Source organism: Elgaria multicarinata, chromosome 12 (assembly GCF_023053635.1).
Source record: "Elgaria multicarinata webbii isolate HBS135686 ecotype San Diego chromosome 12, rElgMul1.1.pri, whole genome shotgun sequence".
Lineage (NCBI taxonomy): Eukaryota > Metazoa > Chordata > Lepidosauria > Squamata > Anguidae > Elgaria > Elgaria multicarinata.
Genome location: NC_086182.1, coordinates 34,804,799 through 34,822,785, shown reverse-complemented (window position 1 = coordinate 34,822,785; position 17,987 = coordinate 34,804,799). Strand labels below are relative to the sequence as shown.

General features: G+C 49.3%; 1 protein-coding gene across 1 annotated transcript in view; it reads right to left on the bottom strand.

Annotated features, from left to right (window-relative positions):
• The window catches only part of SORL1 (sortilin related receptor 1), an 89,042-nt gene that overhangs the window by 27,289 nt on the left and 43,766 nt on the right, over positions 1 to 17,987 (bottom strand). Inside the window, exons 18-27 of the mRNA XM_063139547.1 lie at positions 16,984 to 17,115; positions 13,367 to 13,458; positions 12,914 to 13,160; positions 10,956 to 11,094; positions 9,793 to 9,966; positions 8,322 to 8,435; positions 7,688 to 7,810; positions 5,968 to 6,087; positions 1,297 to 1,422; positions 228 to 335 (exon numbers count right to left, since the gene is read on the bottom strand). Of these exons, the coding sequence (XP_062995617.1) occupies positions 228 to 335; positions 1,297 to 1,422; positions 5,968 to 6,087; positions 7,688 to 7,810; positions 8,322 to 8,435; positions 9,793 to 9,966; positions 10,956 to 11,094; positions 12,914 to 13,160; positions 13,367 to 13,458; positions 16,984 to 17,115 (1,375 nt within the window). The remainder of the gene's footprint in view (positions 1 to 227; positions 336 to 1,296; positions 1,423 to 5,967; positions 6,088 to 7,687; positions 7,811 to 8,321; positions 8,436 to 9,792; positions 9,967 to 10,955; positions 11,095 to 12,913; positions 13,161 to 13,366; positions 13,459 to 16,983; positions 17,116 to 17,987) is intronic.

Sequence of the window (17,987 nt, the reverse complement as noted above, 5' to 3'; positions counted from 1 at the left end):
AAGGAGGAGAAAGAACAGGGGGAAATGAGTGGGGAAATGGGGTGCGGGTGGGATTGGGGGGAACTTTACTGGGAAGTTTCAAAACATCCATCTGGCCATGCTAATTGTGGGTGGAAAGAAGCGGCACCGTTTTCTCTGCCGGGAGATGTGGGTGACCCGGTGATACCACCCACCCAGGCCGCTGCTTCCATCACCCCACCCCACCCCCACCCCAGAGGTGCACTCACCGCAGTGCTGTTCGTCAGAGCCGTCAGAGCAGTCATGCGCCCCGTTACACCGCTTGCTGGAAGGGATGCAAGTCCCATTTGGACACAGGAAGCCATTGCACTTCGCCTCTGCAGTTCGATCCGATTTAAGAGACAGGAAAAACACAAAGCAAATCTTTCAGCGGCTCAGCACTTTCCACCACACCTGCGTGGACCTGAACGCCCGCCGAGGCAGGGTGGGGGCGAGAATTATGCGGCTGATTTTGAGAACGCGCCAAAAACAAGAGTGGAAAAACACCACCAGCTTTAAAAAAAAATGGGAATCCCCTTTCTCCAAACAGTGACAACTCAACTGAGGGGAAGAGGGCCGGATTATTCAAACAGTCCGTCCTCCAAATCTGGGACAAGGGACAACGTGGGTGGTGGAAGGTAATTCAAGAGTTATAAGGGGTTTTTAAGAGGCAGACGTTAAATGGATCAGCAGTTCTAAAAGGAGGCAGGAGCAAAACCGGACTGGGAACCCTCCCACTGGAAGGGTCGGCACTTCGAAGATTAAGACTGGCCACAGCGAAGGGGAGGAGAAACAGACGCCAAAAGCTCTCCTCCGCGAAGGGAGAAGTGAATATTCCCCTCACTAAAAAACATGCGTGAGAGGCTTGTTTCTTCCCTAGGCAAAGGTGAGACTGGGCTCTGTGGGAGAAAACACCCTGGTTGGGATGTGCAGCCCAACAAAACACCTGGAAGCTTCCTGCTCTCCTTGAGGGTGGGGGACGCCACACTGTGTCCGACTGTTCGCTCAGGGCCTGAGCCACATCGCCTTCCCACGGCCACTGGTGGCTGGCTGGTTTTCCGGCTCCTGTGAGGTTCCCCCTCCACCCCATTCTAAAAGGTCAAAATGCTGCCGCCCCCCACTCCCACCCGCAAAGTCTCCATTACTGGCAATAAGAGCTTGAAGCTTCTCTGAGACTTTCTCCGATACTGAATCTGGCCTTTGGGTTGAAAGAATGTCGTCGTCCCGTCTCACCCACCCACGCCTTGCTTAGGCAAAGGGTTTCCATCTCCCCCCACCGGCGGAGAGCCTCTCCCATACCACAGCTGGTGGGGTCTTCATCGGAGCCATCCTGGCAGTCGGCGTCGCCATCACACGCCCACCTTTGGGGGATGCAGTGCCCGTTATGGCACTGGAAACTGGAGGCTTCACAGGTGTGGTGAACTGCTAGAAGCAAAGACACCAAAGAGAGGGCTGAGACCCAGGCAGCTAATTTTATACGGAGTCAGACGATTGGTCCACTTCGCCCAGTATTGCCGACACTGACTGGCAGCAGCGGCCCTTCCGGGTTTTAGGGCAAGATCCTTTCCTAGCCTTACCTGAAGATGCTGGGGGCTGAGCCTGCATGCAAAGCAGGTGTTCTGCCGCTGAGCTGAGGTGCCCGCAAGCCTACAGCACCTGGTACTCTTAGGTGGTCTCCCATCCAAGTGCGAACCAGGCCTTAGCCTGCTTACCTTCCAAGATCAGATGAGACCAGGCATGTTAGGGACAGACTGGAAGGAGTGGGAGGGGCGCAGGAAGATCAAAAGAGTGGGGAGCAGCGTGGGGAGATGGAGGGATATACCTGGTAGAGTGGAAGCCAATGGCTGTTGTGGGAAGGCAACACATCACAGCTCAGCAGCAAAAGAACTGAGATCTAACATATGGACAGATTCCAGGCTCCAATACAGGGAGCACCAAGTGTCAAGGTCTGAACCACACGTGACTTGGCAGCCCCACATACACGAAAACGATGCTTTCTCTATAGTCAGAAAACAGGATGTCTATCTGTCCACCCGTCAGCACCAAGACCATGAAACCTAGAGACCTGATACTTGGCATACACACTAAGGGGAACTTAGAGGTGTGCACCATGGGGATAGTTTTTTTAAAAAAATGCATTAATTTTAATGTAAATCTGCCCATGGGGTTGAAGCCTGCAGTAGCATCCTCAGCCACTAAGGGCAGATGTCCCAAACGTGCACATAGCTTTGCAATCCATACTGTTGGAAGCTAGGGGAGGTTAGCAGGCTGAGGGAGAGAGTTATTGGCCTGCCTCCTTGCCTGTGTTGTGGGGCGGCTCCCCACCACCACTTGGAAATGGAGTGGACTGACTCCTCCCTCGGGGGCGATAGGGGTGCACCACGGCAGGGGTCATGCATACCTAGGCATACCAGAAGGCTTCATTCAGTCAAGGCAATGTACAATGTGTCTGGCAGTGATAGCTGTGTAAGTTTGCTTGAAGGCTTTGCTGTACCAAACAGAGCTATTCCAAACCGTTTGCTAGTAATGAATAAATATAACAACTGCCTGCCAGCTCATCCCAACCCCTGTCCTTAAATGCGCATTTCTATCCTCTCACGCTTGTTTGTTCATATTTTAATAAGCTTCTGTCTTGCCTCGGCCTAAAGCGTCAGACTTAAAGGCCCTGGATGTTTGCATCTTTCCTGTAAGAGATATCAGGCAGGCCTGGGTTACGGAGACTAAGGGCAGTATCCGACACGGCTCTTAACGCCCCTGCCGATTCTTTTGCGTCCCACACATTCCGTTAAGCACGCCCCCCCCCCTTGCCCAGTGGCAATGCAGTGGTTCTCCACCGACGTGCCCTTACGGAAATGAGTGTTTCCGCTCCTTTCAGGGCTTGCACCCAGGAGTGCAAATTTGTCATTGCCCAAGCGGTGGGGGCTGCTTGCCCAATGGAACTGGCAGGGCCGGCCATGCACGGTACAGAAGCGGCGGTGGGACTCGCGCATGGACAGGCAGGATTGGGTGCTGCCCTACAGGGACGAGCCTTTAAGGACCTCCTAGTGTCAGCGGGGAGATAGAAAGAGACACGTTAAGGTTTACCTGCCTCAGGTACAGACAGAGCTTGCCCTGGCTTTCAAGCCAGTCCCGTCTATCTCGTTGTGATGAACCTTCATTTTCCCTTTCCTTTTTTTTTAAAAAGAAACCCAGATCCCTCTTTATCAGGAAGGAGAGCCATGTTCAGCTTAATTGAATTGCATGCTACTTACTGCCAACAAGTGAGTGACGTGCTTCCTGATATTCTAAGCTACTACACTCTTCCGGCCGTAATATTCTATTAAGTATTCACTGTGAAATGTAATTATTTTCGATAAGAGGCATAAATTCAGCCTGCAGAGCCGCCGATGAACTATTTCTAAAATAACTGTTATCCTCAGATAATTTCAAGCCAGGGCTTAGCAAAATAATATATTTAAAAAAGAAGAAGAAGAAGCAACAGGCTTTTCGGAGTTGGTTCCTGTCCTATAATTATTTGCTCCTGGAAACTCACAGGAGCGATAAGCCGCTGCAAGTGTATCCACACCACTAGAATACCAACCGCCCCGCTGTGAAAGCCATCAGGGGGGCTTGAACACAAATAACAGCCAAGCAAGGCCTGCTCCCCAGGGCCAATTTAACTAAACTACTTCATGGGGTAGAACACCTGCTTGTCACCCAGGAAAGTCTCAGGTTTATAGAATCATCGAATTACAGAATAGTAGAGTTGAAAGGGGCCTATAAGGCCATTAAGTCCAACCCCCTGATCAATACTCAATGCAAGAATCCGCCTTAAAGCATCCCTGAAAGATGGCTATCCCGTCTATGACATCCCTAGGTAATTGGTTCAATTGTCGTACCACTCTAACAATCAGGAAGGTTTTCCTGATGTCCAGCTGGAATCTGGCTTCCTGTAATTTGAGCCCGTTATTCCGTGTCCTGCACTCTGGGAGGATCGAGAAGAGATCCTGGCCCTCCTTTAAGAGTCCCTGAAGAGTGCTATCATGTCTCCCCTCCATCTTCTCTTCACAAGGCTAAACAGGCCCTGTTCTTTCAGTCTCTCCAAATAGGACTTTGTTTCCAGACCCCTGATCATCCTGGTTGCCCTCCTCTGAACCCACTCCAGCTTGTCTGCATCCTTCTTGAAGTGTGGTGCCCAGAACTGGACGCAACACTCAAGATGAGGCCTAACCAGTTCAATCCTTAGCATCTCCATGTAAAAAAAATAAATCTGCACTAACGGACATTTTCCTGAGAAAATTTCCAAGATTTCCCTTTTTCCTCTCCCCCTGCTGCCTGGAAAAGGCCACTGAAGAATTGCCTCTGAATGTTCTCCAACACTTTTTCCGCACTTGCTGTTCCTGCTCCATCCTCCCCTGCCCCAGGCCCTGGAATGACTTTGGCTCCAGGACAATGTGGAGGAAGCAGGTTGGGGAACTAGCTGCCAACAGCGTTAATGTTGTCGTAGCTGCCGCCACCACTTCCAGCGTCAGCCAAAAGAAAATAAAAACACAGGGAAAGGAACGAAGGGTGAGCATCACCCCACAAGAAACCGTCGGAGAATCTCTCCTCTCCTTGGAGAAATTATAAGAAATGTTTCACCTACCCACCCACCCAATTTCACTGCACACAGGGGAGAAAGGAAGGAATGAAGAAAAGAAAGAAAAAAGAAAGAAAGAAAGCTTATGCACCTAGAGTCTGTGGAAGAGAGAAACAGGAAAGAAGGGAAGGTTGGTTGAAATTTATTTGGAGCAAACTTGCCAGGACCTAAATGTTGGATTTTAGCCTTAAGGACATTATTTCCCCAGGTTTGATCTACACCATGCCAATATGTGTGTGTGTGTTTATGTGTATATTACATCACAAGCTGGCAATCCATTGCTTGTAGGGGGGGGTGAATCGTCCCTGATACTACTCAATAATTCCCATTGGCCTTAAAAGGGGGGGAAAGGTGGTCAAATCCATGCCAAAGAAGCTGCAAATGCTCACAGCAAAGGACATCTAGTAATCAGCCATTCCCACCCAGGGCTTATTGATCTCATACATTAAAAAAAAGAGGAGCTTGCCAAGACACAGACTCTGAACACCAGGCCCGGTGCGGACACTCCCTGCTCAAGCCAAGCACCACCGCTTGATACACCTGAGGCGAGGGACAAACCCCGCCTTTCTCCAAACTATGTGGAGAAAGGAGTTAAATGGAGAAGGATTTCAATAATAAAATAATGCGCTGTGAGTTATATGTGCTGAGGTGAATTATTGTCAGAAGGGGTGCTAAATGTATAAACTTCAGATGTTAAATGCCAAACAGACACATGGGATTTTTGTGGTAGTTAAAAACAAAATAATTAAAGTTTATTTTAAAAATGCACAAGCTTTGTTTCAAAATAAAACATTTAAAACCCTTTTTAAAACCTCTCATCCAATCCTTTCACCCATTCGCATACACGCTTTCCTGTCACCCACACATTCACTCTTGAACTTTATTATCAGTATTGTTTATTTTACACCAACTGTCTATCTGCACACCCCACTCAAAAGACACCACTCTCTACACTGAACCTCAAACTCTCCAGAACCCAAGTACTCTACACACAGAGAGCTCAAGCACTAAAGGCTGAAGACTCCAAGGCCATAGCTAGACCTAAGGTTTATCCCTGGATCGTCCAGGGGTCAGACCTGTTCATCTAGGTGACACACAGGGGATCCAGTGCTCAGGCAGGGGCGAACCCTGGATGATCCCAGGATAAACCTTAGGTCTAGCTGTGGCCCAAGAGTACCTAAAAGTCTCCCTCAATCCCCCCTGTCATTCCCTTATATATCACTCCTCCCCACCTCCTAAGACATTCAAACTCCACCCACTCAGGTCAACATTCTAAGCACCACAGACTTACCAATTCCAGACACACCTGCATTAGGGAACTGACTTGTGGGGTGTAACGCCACAGGGCTTACCGGTGCAGTTGGCTTCATCTGACCAGTCCCGGCAATCATTATCGCCATCACATTTCCACGAGAGACGAACGCACATCCCGGAGTTGCAGCTGAACTCATCATTTCGGCACTGGTGAGCGTCTGCAAACACAGGGCGGAACAGGCCCAGGGAAGGAACGGAGGGATGGAGAAAATTCAGATGCAAACTCCATCTGACGTTCATCAGGTAGATGTTTTCTCTCTGCTCTCTCTCACCCTGTCTCACCCCATTTCAATAGGGATTCTGGAAAGATCTACTGGCAGCATAAGAGATGTAATTGCACTTAGGTAACATGTTAGAGCATCTCATCTGTCAGCCTTGTGTAAGTATTCACCACCACCCCTTTGACTTGTCCACACTTTGCTCTGTTACAACCTGGAATTAAGATGGAGTTAAGTGGCACGTTTACCATTTGATTTATACTTTGAAGGTGCAAAACATTTTTATGGCGGCACCTTTTCATAGAATCATAGAATAGCAGAGCTGGAAGGGGCCTACAAGGCCATCGAGTCCAACCCCCTGCTCAATGCAGGAATCCACCCTAAAGCATCCCTGACAGATGGTTGTCCAGCTGCCTCTTGAAGGCCTCTAGTGTGGGAGAGCCCACAACCTCCCTAGGGAACTGATTCCATTGTCGTACTGCTCTAACAGTCAGGAAGTTTTTCCTGATGTCCAGCTGGAATCTGGCTTCCTTTAACTTGAGCCCGTTATTCCGTGTCCTGTACTCTGGGAGGATCGAGAAGAGATCCTGGCCCTCCTCTGTGTGACAACCTTTTAAGTATTTGAAGAGGGCTATCATGTCTCCCCTCCCCTTTTATCGGGTGGAGCACAACATCGGGCAAAATTAAGAACGCACTCAATTCCATGTAAAGAGATTTGCAGACCAATCCAACTGGTGGGGAGGGAGAGAACCCAAGGGGACCAAAAACTGCCACTTCCTGATGGGTTTGTGACAGCCCTACCAAGTAGGGCTAGAACCCGGATCTCCCGAGTCCCAGGCCAGGATTCTAACTGCTTTAGAACCCTATGGGGAAGAGGAAGCGAGGGAGACTGGAGCAGGCAGAGACCATCGGAGCCTGCTTCAGTTGGACTACCCACCCACCCACCCCCAGGCTAACTGTCATCTTCACCCTGTGGGGAAGAAGGAGCTGTTGGTCTGCCCCTCCATTGGGAGATGAGCTGGTGGAGCAGGGCCTTCCCACCAGCCTGAACAGTATCCTTCATTTCTTTTTATTTCCTCCCTCTTCCCTCCCTATTTCCTTTCCCTTGTGTGTCATGTCCCTCTCTCCTCCCCCTGAAAAACCGCTGAGCACAACCCAGAGGAATTCCCACAGCTTGATATTTTAAAGGGACTAATTTGGAAGCTTACACAACACTTGCACTCCCCCCTCCCGTTTTTGGTACATCTTGCTAGATTCCTAAGCAGCTTTTGCTCAATTGAGAACCTTTCTCTGGGTTTCCAGAGGCTTCGACAGGGCCCCCTTCAAGCCTTTGGGGCCTGTGGGCACATTTGGAAGTTTGATAAACTGTCCTGGGCACCACCACAAAATGGCTTCCATGAGTGGGCGTGGCTAGTGGCAAAGGACAAGTAACTTGCTCAGAGGCGTCCATGGGAAATTAAGATGGCGTCAGCTGGAGGCTCCTACTTCGCTTTGAAGCAATCCCAGCTGCCAGTAAGATATACGGTGTGGCCGAACTTACTGCATTGGCTCTCATCACTGTTGTCCCCACAGTCGTCCTCAAGATCACACTTGTAGGACAGTGGGACACAGGTCCCCGACTCGTGGCATCGGAACTGGGTGTCAACGTCACACACGGTTGTTGCTGTTGGAAGGGGAGAAAAGCGAGAGGTTCCAGGGCATAACAAAGTCATCCTGAGATGGCAGCGGCTTTATTCAAATAAACTCAGAGCAGGCCAGATGTGTTGGACTACAACTCCCAGAATCCCCCAGCCATTGTAACCTGGAGGATGCCAGGTTGCCTTAGATCAGCCTTCCTCAACCTGGGGCGCTCCAGATGTGTTGGACTACAACTCCCAGAATGCCCCAGCCAGCTGGCTGGGGCATTCTGGGAGATGCAGTCCAACACATCTGGAGCGCCCCAGGTTGAGGAAGGCTGCTTTAGATAATCCCCGCAACAGAAGCAAAGTGGAAACAGACCAGTTCCCCCTTGCATCTCCCCTTCTGTGGTTCCCTCCCCAACCTTTCATTAAAATTCCGGCCTGGAAGCTCCTCCAGACAGGGCCAGATGGTGCTCGCCCCCGCCCCCGCCCCCCGCGCAAAGCGCCGTGTCGGCTGAGGGTGCCACCGGCGTGTGAGCAGCTCACGACACTTACGGCAATTCTTCTCGTCGCTCATGTCCCCACAGTCGTTGTCGTTGTCACATTGCCAAATGCTGTTGATGCAATTCCCGTTGGAGCATCTGTACTGGTTGGAGAGACAGGTGTTTTCTGGTACACACAGCAGCAGAGAGGGGGCAGGTGAGGGAATGGCACCGGCAAGCAAACATTACAAGAAAAGTACAACCTGGGACAACTTGACAATGCAGAATCGATCTTGTAAAAACACAACAACACTCCTAGCATCTCATTAATGTGACCAAGAAACACGCCTCCAGGGTTTTTTGTGTGTGTGTGGGGATTGTCTCAATGGCTCCCAGGGCATAGTTTGCAACCTCCCACCTCGTAGATCTCTCCACTATATATATATGTGCTCTATCAACACACACATTCCACTCCACTCCACGTAATTTCCTTCTCTATCACCCATGCACAAGATGGAGGTATCATAAGAACATCAGAAGTGCCCTGCTGGATGAGACCAAAGGTCCATCTAGTCCAGCACTCTGTTCACACAGTGGCCGACCAGCCATCGGCCAGGGATGAACAAGCAGGACATGGTGCCATCAGTGGGCGACGTTTTCAGAAATACTAAATAGCTTTAGGGGGAAAAGGTGTACCGGTGGTAGGAGCAAAAGGACTAAACCTGTTCAGTGTCTGCAGAGTGATGGAGAGTGAGTGGAATGGAGTATTTTGGAAGAAGAAGATATGGCTGGTTGGCTGAAACGCTGAATAAGACACTCCACACTGCAACGGAGTTCTGCGGCATGTACAACAGACCTCCTTTGGGAGGGGCCTGTGCCACAAGATTAATATGCAAATGAAGGGGTGGAGCCATGCAGATGAGTGCTGGCTCAGTTCTCAAAGACTCCTCAGCCGGCATTCAAAGTGCAATTGAACTGTTACATTTATATCCTGCCTTTCCTCCTGCCCGTGAGACCTCTCCTCATCCTCACAACAACCCTGTAGGTTAGGCTAAGAGTCAGTGACCGGCCCAAAGTCACCCAGCGAGCTTCAGCCCGGGTCTCCCCAATCCCAGTTCAACTGGGTATAAAAATGTAATAGATAAAAATAAACACTCCAACTAACACAGCTAAGAGAAGGCTAAATCTGCCCCTTCTCCACAGGCTCAGAAATGGGGCACGGGCCAAGGTTAGTCCAATCCAGATGGTGTGCGCCTTTATACACCCCATAACTGTCAGACAACGGCCATTATCTATACTACAAGTTGGTACCAGTTTTCACATCAGTTTAACCGCCATGCCTTTCCCCCACCCAAAACATCCTGAGAGTTTGTAAGGGTTTTACAGAGCCTTCGCCCCCTCACAGAAATCTGTTCCTGGAGTCCCCCTTCAGTGTTACTCCTCCAGTGAAGATAAGCCCAGTTCATAAAACACTGAGCTCTGGAGTGTACAAGACCGGTCTCCCTGCCCCAAACCGCAGCAGAGTGCACATGTGCCTGCCTCACCTTCCTTGATGCAGGTGCTGTTCTTCAAGAGGTACCCGGGTGGGCAATCGCATCTCACCTCCCCTGACGGCAGCACGTGGCTGGAGACACCCTCGGGACACTTGCAGCTTCGGCTGTTGTTGGACCGAGGCAGACACAGCAGGCTGCAGGGCCTGGCGACACAGGCATTCTGCCCTGTCCGGAGGAGGAGGAAGAGGAGGGACACCTGATGAACCCAAGGGCTCAAGAGGCCTTCCTTCAGGGGGTTATTCATTTGCGACAGATGAACGCAAGAGCCCACCTAGACCATCCCAAGTCCCAAGGAAACAGTAAGAGAGGAAGGCACTTATGGGTCTCCAAAAGAGAAGAGCAAATATTCTCCGGTGCCTGAGAAAAAAACTCTTATTATGCCCAATGCATTTCGAAAAAGACTTTCCTTCATCCGGGTCCACTGAGCATTTTAGACAGAAGAAGATCCTCTCCCCCTACCCCAAAATATTCAGAGAAAGATAAGTGACCCTGAGTAAGGAAAGTCCTTTCAAAAATGAGTTGGGCATAACTAAAAAAAAAATTCAGACACCTGAAAATATGTTCTCTTCTGATTTGGGACATACGTATAAATCCCCAGCCTCTAAGCTTGCTCCTCAGTCTAAGCAACTCACCTCTGGTGTGGGGACGCTACTTTCTAAGGCCCTGCACCCTTTCCCCAACTGCTGCCTTGGACCTTAATCTCTGCTGATTTTGATTCAAGACCTGCCCTTACCTCTCCTTTGAATTTTGCTGCTCTAGAACTAAGCCCTTGTCAGTTCTTTACCTCACACCTGCTTCGGGCCTCCTTGGGCTGACAGACATTTCTGTCAGAAGCCGGATGCCTGGAGAGAGACCTTTACGGAGACCTGACACAAGTCTCTGGAGCTACAACCAAAAAGGCCCTGCTTCCAGATCTGCCTCCTTAACAGGATAGATGTATTTGTCTCCATCTTTCAATCATTTTCTGCAAATGATTGCAATTAATGCATTTTACCTCTTTCCCACCTCCTGTTCTACACCCTGAAATGGGTGGTTGGATGTGGCTGATTTTCAAACATAGAATGATGTCCATTCTGTTTTCATGTTTAAGGGAAACATTCAAATATGTAACTAACAGAACTAAGAGAGAGTGTCCATCAGCGGCCCAGAAATACCTGCCGTCTTTCCGCGGTAGAAGATTTTCATATCCATCACACCATTGAGATGGTCAACCAATGTCTCCATTCTAGATCCACTATTCTTGGAAGCTCTGAAAATGCTGAGTTGTGACCAATCATTCCAATAGATTTCATTCTGAAAAAGCAAAGCTTCGCTCTTTTAAGCAATAACTGTAGATAAACTTTAAAACATAACAATCCACCAAAACCAACAAAACCGATTATCCTCAAAGTATGTGAATTTATTAATAATATTTAACATTAATTTTTTTAAAAAATGCTTGCCATGCATTGACCATGCTAGCATATAACACTAAACCAGGAATCCTGGGTTAATAAACCACAATGTGAACAAGCAGCACTCACAATGTGAACACTGCTTGTTCACATCATGGTTTGTTAACCCAGGAATCCTGGCTTAGTGTGATGTGTGAATGAGGCCATGTTATCTCAGTTATTGCTTGGAAATGCTCTCTTGATACCCACAAGCCCCTCCACCTCCTGATTTTTTTAAATTTATTTTTAAGATTTTAAATTCCAGTTCTGGTTCCAGGCCGTTCCAGATAGAAGGGTGTTCAGGCATTCTCACAACATCATTCTGACTGTGAAAACTAACTAAACAAGTCCTAGAGCTTACACTGAAGTCAGGGCAAACTCATTTGTCCCAGGGTACATGCAGAAGGAATTTAATGTTAGTGGATCAGCCATTAAAGCTCTGTCCCGGTTGGCCAGTTTCCAATTCCCCTCTGGCTGCTTACATCTAAATCCAGGTTATGGGGTTGCCCCTAGCAACCTGGTAAGGAAAAAAGGTCCCTATTGTTCAGGATGTCCTTGCAAACAAAAGGAGAACCTTACCAGGAAAAGGAGGCTGTTTTTTCAGGTCTGGGTTTTTCAAAGCGTGCTACATATTGTTCTGCATGGAGCTTGCTTAGTTCAATGTTACTCTCCTGTGTGGGCAGGGCCATGCAGGTTAGCTTAAGCTTCTCCTTTGCCCCCACCCACCTATCCCAGTTTTGGTTGGCAACAAGACAGTGGGAGGTTTCCTGTTTCTTGAGTATAGGAAGCTGCCCCATACTGAGCCAGAGCCTTAGTCCATCTAACCCAATATTGTCAACACTGACTGGCAGAAGCTCTCCAGGGTTTCAGGCAAGATTCTTTCCAGCCCTACCTGGAGATGCCAGGATCGAACCTGGGACTTCTGCCTGCAAAGCATGGGCTCCATCTCCCTGAGCTAGGGCCTAGGACAGTGCCTTATAAGAGGCCAGGCTATGTGTCCATCCAGCCCTATGTCAGCCTACCTTGATTGGTAGCAGATCTTTTGGACAGCCTTCCTCCACCTCATGCCCTCCAGATGGGTTGGATTACAACCCCCACCATCCCCTGCCAACATGGCTCAAGGCCCCCATTGGTTACATTAGCTAGGTGTGACAGGGGTTGTAGTCCATCACTGCTACCTGATCTTTGTCCATCGCTAACAGGAGGCTACAGCTGCCCCTGGCAGATTCTCAGATTCTTCAAGAGTATGGCCCTCTAGACCAAGACACTTTGGGCTTTTCTACACAAGGCATTCATCATTCCCTATTCACGATTGTTTATAAGATCATTAGACAACATCATGAACCTCCAGTTTCACTTTGATGGTTAAAGAGCACATCCCATAGCTTTTGTAGAGCAGGGAAAATGCTGTAATAATTGTGAAAGTGAAAGATACTGGATTTCCACACACACACACTTATGTATTTGCACTATTCTTCCAGTCTGCCACCTAGAGGTTATGTAATGGAAAAGCAGGAAAGGAAAAGTTCTTCATGCAGTGCTCAGATCTCAATTGGAAGACAAAACCGAAAATAGATGCAGCCAATTAGCAGCCTTGTGCAGAAAAGCTTTTTGAGTGGAGAGAGAAACGCCTTCAGAGGACAGAAGCATTCCCCTAAGCAGAGCCGTTCCAAAAGTACCTTAAACACGGCAATCGCGTAAGGATGAGGAAGACTGTCCAAAATGACAGACCGCTGCATGCCGTTGAAGTCAATGCGCTCAATCCTGTCCATGTAGGCCTCCGTCCAGTAAATCCAATGGTCGTCCACAGAAATGCCATTGGGCCACCTCACTCCCTCTGAGACAATGCAAGTGGCAGAAGACCCATCCATCTCACTTCGGTAAACGCCGGGCTTGGAGTCCCCCCAGTCTGTCCAAAACATCAGCCTGAGAATGCAAACCACAAGGGTAGTCACAGGGCAACGTGCATCAGATAAGGCTCAGCCCTGGAATATGGACGGACGTCGTTGGGGAATCCAGCGCTTCGGGGAGGGGGGTCCTACTCCCAGACCACTCATCCTCAAAGAAACCATGTGAAACTGGGCAGCATTACAACCCTTTTTAAAGTTAGCATTTTTGGGGGTCAGACTTACCCTTCTTTAGGTACCAGAGTCAAGGCGCGCGGCCGCTCGAGCACAGAGGAATTCAAAATGGTAATACGCAAGTCTCCGTCTGGGTTGGCAACCTAGCGCAAACGCCACGAAGTGGAGAAAGGTCAGTGCGTCGGCTGCAGCAACAGCGCTACTACGGTCTACGTTCAGCAACATTTCATTACAGTCAGTTATTCCAAAACCTGAATCAATATGTGAATCAATATATGTTGTGTCTGCAGCTTCTGGGGCCATCCCTCTTTGACTGTTCTGCCTTCCAAAGCTGCTCTTCTGCACATTCTTCTGAACTTTTAAAAGAGGCGGTCACCAGGCCAATCCTGAAAAAGCCTAACCTGGACCCAGAGGATGATAACCACTATAGGCCCATGGCTAACATCCCCTTCCTGGGCAAAGTGCCCGAGCAGGTGGTTGCAGAACAACTCCAGGCACTCTTGAATGGAACGGATTATCTAGATCAGTGGTTCCCAAACTTTTTTAGGTAACCGCCCCCTTGGTTCCACAAACTCATGCCCAGTGCTCCTTAACCTACACTACAAATATCATTATTCAGAATAGCCATTTTCAACGACCCCCTAAAGAAGATAATAACGATAAAATTCAAAACAGTAACAATTAATTGAATATTTATTCAAAATCCGAAGCACCCACCACAGGCTTGCCAAGGGAGGGAGGAAGGGAAAAGAGAGCCAATGCCTCTGTTTTGCAGCCGGCATGGCGTGGCACACCAAGCAGGGTATGTCTCTTCATTAGCGTTTTGGTGCTTTTGAAACATTTCAATTCACTGTTAACAGGACTCTTCTTAAACGGTATTAATACATGTGTGGATTCTTCCCCTATATATATGGTTTGGGACCAAACTACCTTCTCCCATAAAAATGTCCCTGGGTTTTAAGACCTTCTGGAGAGGCACTTCTCGGAAAAGACCACCTCAAGCGCCCCCCTCCCATCCCTTTGCCTCTTAAGGCCCCCACTATGCAATCCCACCCACCCCAAGGGGGCGGTACCGCCCACTTTGGGAACCACTGATCTAGATCCATTTCAATTGGGCTTCAGGCCTGGTTTCAGAACAGAAACTGCCTTTGTCACCCTGTGGGATGACCTTTGCTGGGAGAGGGATTGGGGGGGGGGAGTTTGACCCTGTAGGTTCTCCTGGACCTTTCAGTGGCTTTCAATACCATCGACCATGGTATCCTTCTGGATAGGTTGTCTGGGCTGGAAGTTGGAGGCTCTGCGCTGCAGTGGTTCTGCACCTACTTGGATGGCCAAAATTAAATGAGCCACTCGCTCTATTGCTATAAGTAAAACAAAAACCTCAGACACAGTCTGTAAAGCTCAGTAAATTGCTTCCTGCAGGTAACTCTGATGAATCTATTCATTTATTCACTTTGTCAGTCACCCACACACCAAGCGTTATTAAAGGAAATGGACCTGGTTGCTAGGAAGTAGCTGGACAGTCTTACGCAGACCAGTATCAGCTCACGGAGCTGTTTGCAAACGTGCCAGAGCTGATTGCCTACTACAATGAATAATACATTTCTGGAATTGTTTCTGCTCTGCGATTAAATGATTGAAGCTTTTCCGGAGGTTGACAACAAAATCCATTAACGTGCACGTTTCCAAGCAGGAGAGGAACCTTTCACTGCCCTGCTGGATCAGCCTAAGGTCCTCAAGCATGCGGACTCAAACCAGATGCCTCTGGAAATCCAAAAGCTGGGCAAGAAGATTTGTCTCAAACAACTGGTATTCAGACGTAGACTTCGTCTATATATGGAGGTTCCATTCTGCTGCCACGGCTATTGTCATGTCTAACCCTACTGCCCCTGCCTTGGGAGAAGATGTTTTAGGTAATCAATCAGAATCAGATTCAGAACTAGAAGACGCAGCGCCAGACACCAGACAGCCTGTACCAGTGGGGGAAGAAGCTCTCACGGGTGATTCCCCAGCTGGGAGTCAGCCCTCTCCAGAGCTTATCTCCTCAAGGCCAAATCCTACACACTAAGTGGGAAGTGGGGTTTCTTCTGGGGGTGAGCATCCCAACAAGCTAGCTGATACTAGGGTCCGCCAGAAGCTCAAACGCATGGGGCGGAAGGAAGGCGTGAGAAAGTCAGTTCGATTACGCCAGAACCTGCCTCCGCACCAGGCTCTCTGAAGTTACGGGCATTTGAAAAGTGGTTTCCTATTCTTCTTGAGAGCACAAATATCTTGCTCAGTTCATATAGTTTTGACTAGGGGGACGTTTCCAAGAGGTTAGATTCGCTTCAGGTAGAAGAGACGTTTGTTGCTTAATAAAAGCTTTGTGCATTACTTAGCAAGCCTCGTCATTTGCCTCCCATCGAAAGCAGGAGTGTTCTGAGAAACACGACAGCTATTACCCTCTGATATAGACCTATTCTCCATGAATTGCTCGGCTAGATGTTGATCCTCCTCTGTGCAACCCCCCTCCCCCCAAAAAAAACCCATCTAGAGCATATAGCACAAACATCTTGTTGTGCTAGGGAGAAAATCACGAATATGCAAACAGATATGTGATGTGTTGAGACTTAATGGAAAGACACTTGCTCACAGACACCCAATTCAAGCATTATGCCAAAAAGCTTTGAAGGAAGGAAGATGGGTTGGGAACCGCCCCTGACAGCCTCTTCAGCATTTTTCCCACCCCCTCCATCCGCTAAGTCACGGATGGGCTATTCACGCTGTCAAACAAAGTATGGAGGTTCCAGAAGTTGAGCTGCCATGGGTCCTGGTCTGCAGGGGGGTCCACTTACACTTGGAGGCCTGAAACCCTTCGAGCCCTATCACAGTAGCTTCCGTGTCAAGGTTTGCTGTTCAGAGCCACCAGGAGGCACGCTCTTGGAACGGCCTTGGCTTTGTTGCCTTTTGCCTTGCCCAATCAACAATGGCACGGGAGGCAGGGCCTGTTACAGGAACTCCGGGGGCTCACAGCCCCTGTGGGTGAGCTACCAAGGCCACACATGGGAGCATCTCTAGGCAGCGAAGGTGACTGGTGATAATGCAGCTCCACAAACCCAGGTTGGCCCTTGTCTCTCCACAAGAGGAAGAGCTATAGAGGTTTCCCTTTCGGGACAGGACCTTGTCTGATCAATCATATTACGTCTTCCCTGACTCTCGGATGGCTTTCCAGCAAGGCTTTTTGAACCTTTCTCAGCCCAAGGGATGGATTCAGTTTCAGGGACGCTCTCAGGAGTGTGTTGCAGTGGTGGACAAGGCCAAAGGCCAAAATATCAGTGTAGCATAGCTTAAACTTCTTACTGCCGGCAACTGAGGATTAGGAAAAACATTTCAAGCTTCTAGAACGGGGGCAAAAATACACACACAAAACTTTTAGAATGAGGGGGGGGGGGCGAATACACAAAAACTACTCCACTTTTGGTGGAGGATGGGGTCCACAGGACCCTCAAGGGCCAGATTGGGACCCTAGGTGGGTCTGGCCCCTGGATTCTGCAGCCCTGTCCTCTAGTTCTGACTTCCCAGCTTTGGCTCCCGGCTTGACCCTCCACGCAAAGGCTGCTTGCAGGTCAGCTCTGAGCACGGTTGCTACTTTGGACCACAAAGCCCCTTTACTGCGCAGAGAGGTGTACCTCGATTTTGGGGATGCCGGCATTCACCCAGTAAAGCAGCTGACTGGTGGGTTCAAAGGCCAAGGCCTCGACCGTCTCCAGGCCGGTGCTGACGATGATTTCCTGCCCAGAGCTCCCATTTAGACAAAGGCGCTGAAAAGAAGCACAAGGTATCCAAAACATTAGCAGGTTCAGCCCGTATCTAAGCACGGAGCGAATCTAAGGAGTCTCCCTTGAGAAGGTGAAAGACGCTCATCCCTGAACAACCTAAAATGCTAGAAGAACCCACAGACAGGGATGGGAGTAGGGGAGCTGTCCTCAGCATGGTGGCCTTCTCCAGATCTGCTGGACTACAACTCCCATCACTGCCTGGGAGTGATGGGAACTGCAGTCCAACCAGGTTGGGGAAAGCTGGGATAGGATCCCAGGAGATGTGTCTCTTGAATGACAGCGCTAGCAGCTTTTCCTTCCACATCAGATACAGCGGCACCACAGGTCCCCTAAAACAGGATTGGGCAGGCTATCTCCCCACCAGATGCCCTGTGGGCTGGATGATATCAGTGGGCTTAGCAACACCAATGTCAGTGGAAGCAATGCCCTGGAGGAACTCAGGGTGTGGCCCAGATTGGGGAGTCCAGTGGATCAGACTCCTAGTCTCAGCACCCCTGCGCTAAAGGGACATTTATTATTTGTTCAGTACATTTTATATCCGGCTTTCTTCCACCATGGAATGCAAGGTGACATGCCTGGGTGGGCTCAGAAGTGAGCTCCCATCCAGGAACTGACCGGATCGAAACCTGCTTAGCTTCAGCAAGGTGGCTTCACCAGCTACTCTCAGATCATGCCCTAGGGAAATTCTACTACAGGGCCACCTTAGTAGGAGTTTGATAGAGAAAAGGTCATTCCTGCCCCCCACCACCAAATTAATCACTTTCTGCTGTTGCGTCCCCATCTTGGGAACTGACTCCCAAACTTTGGAGGACAAGGACCGGGATTTGAAGGATGTATATCAGAGGGGAGAGTGA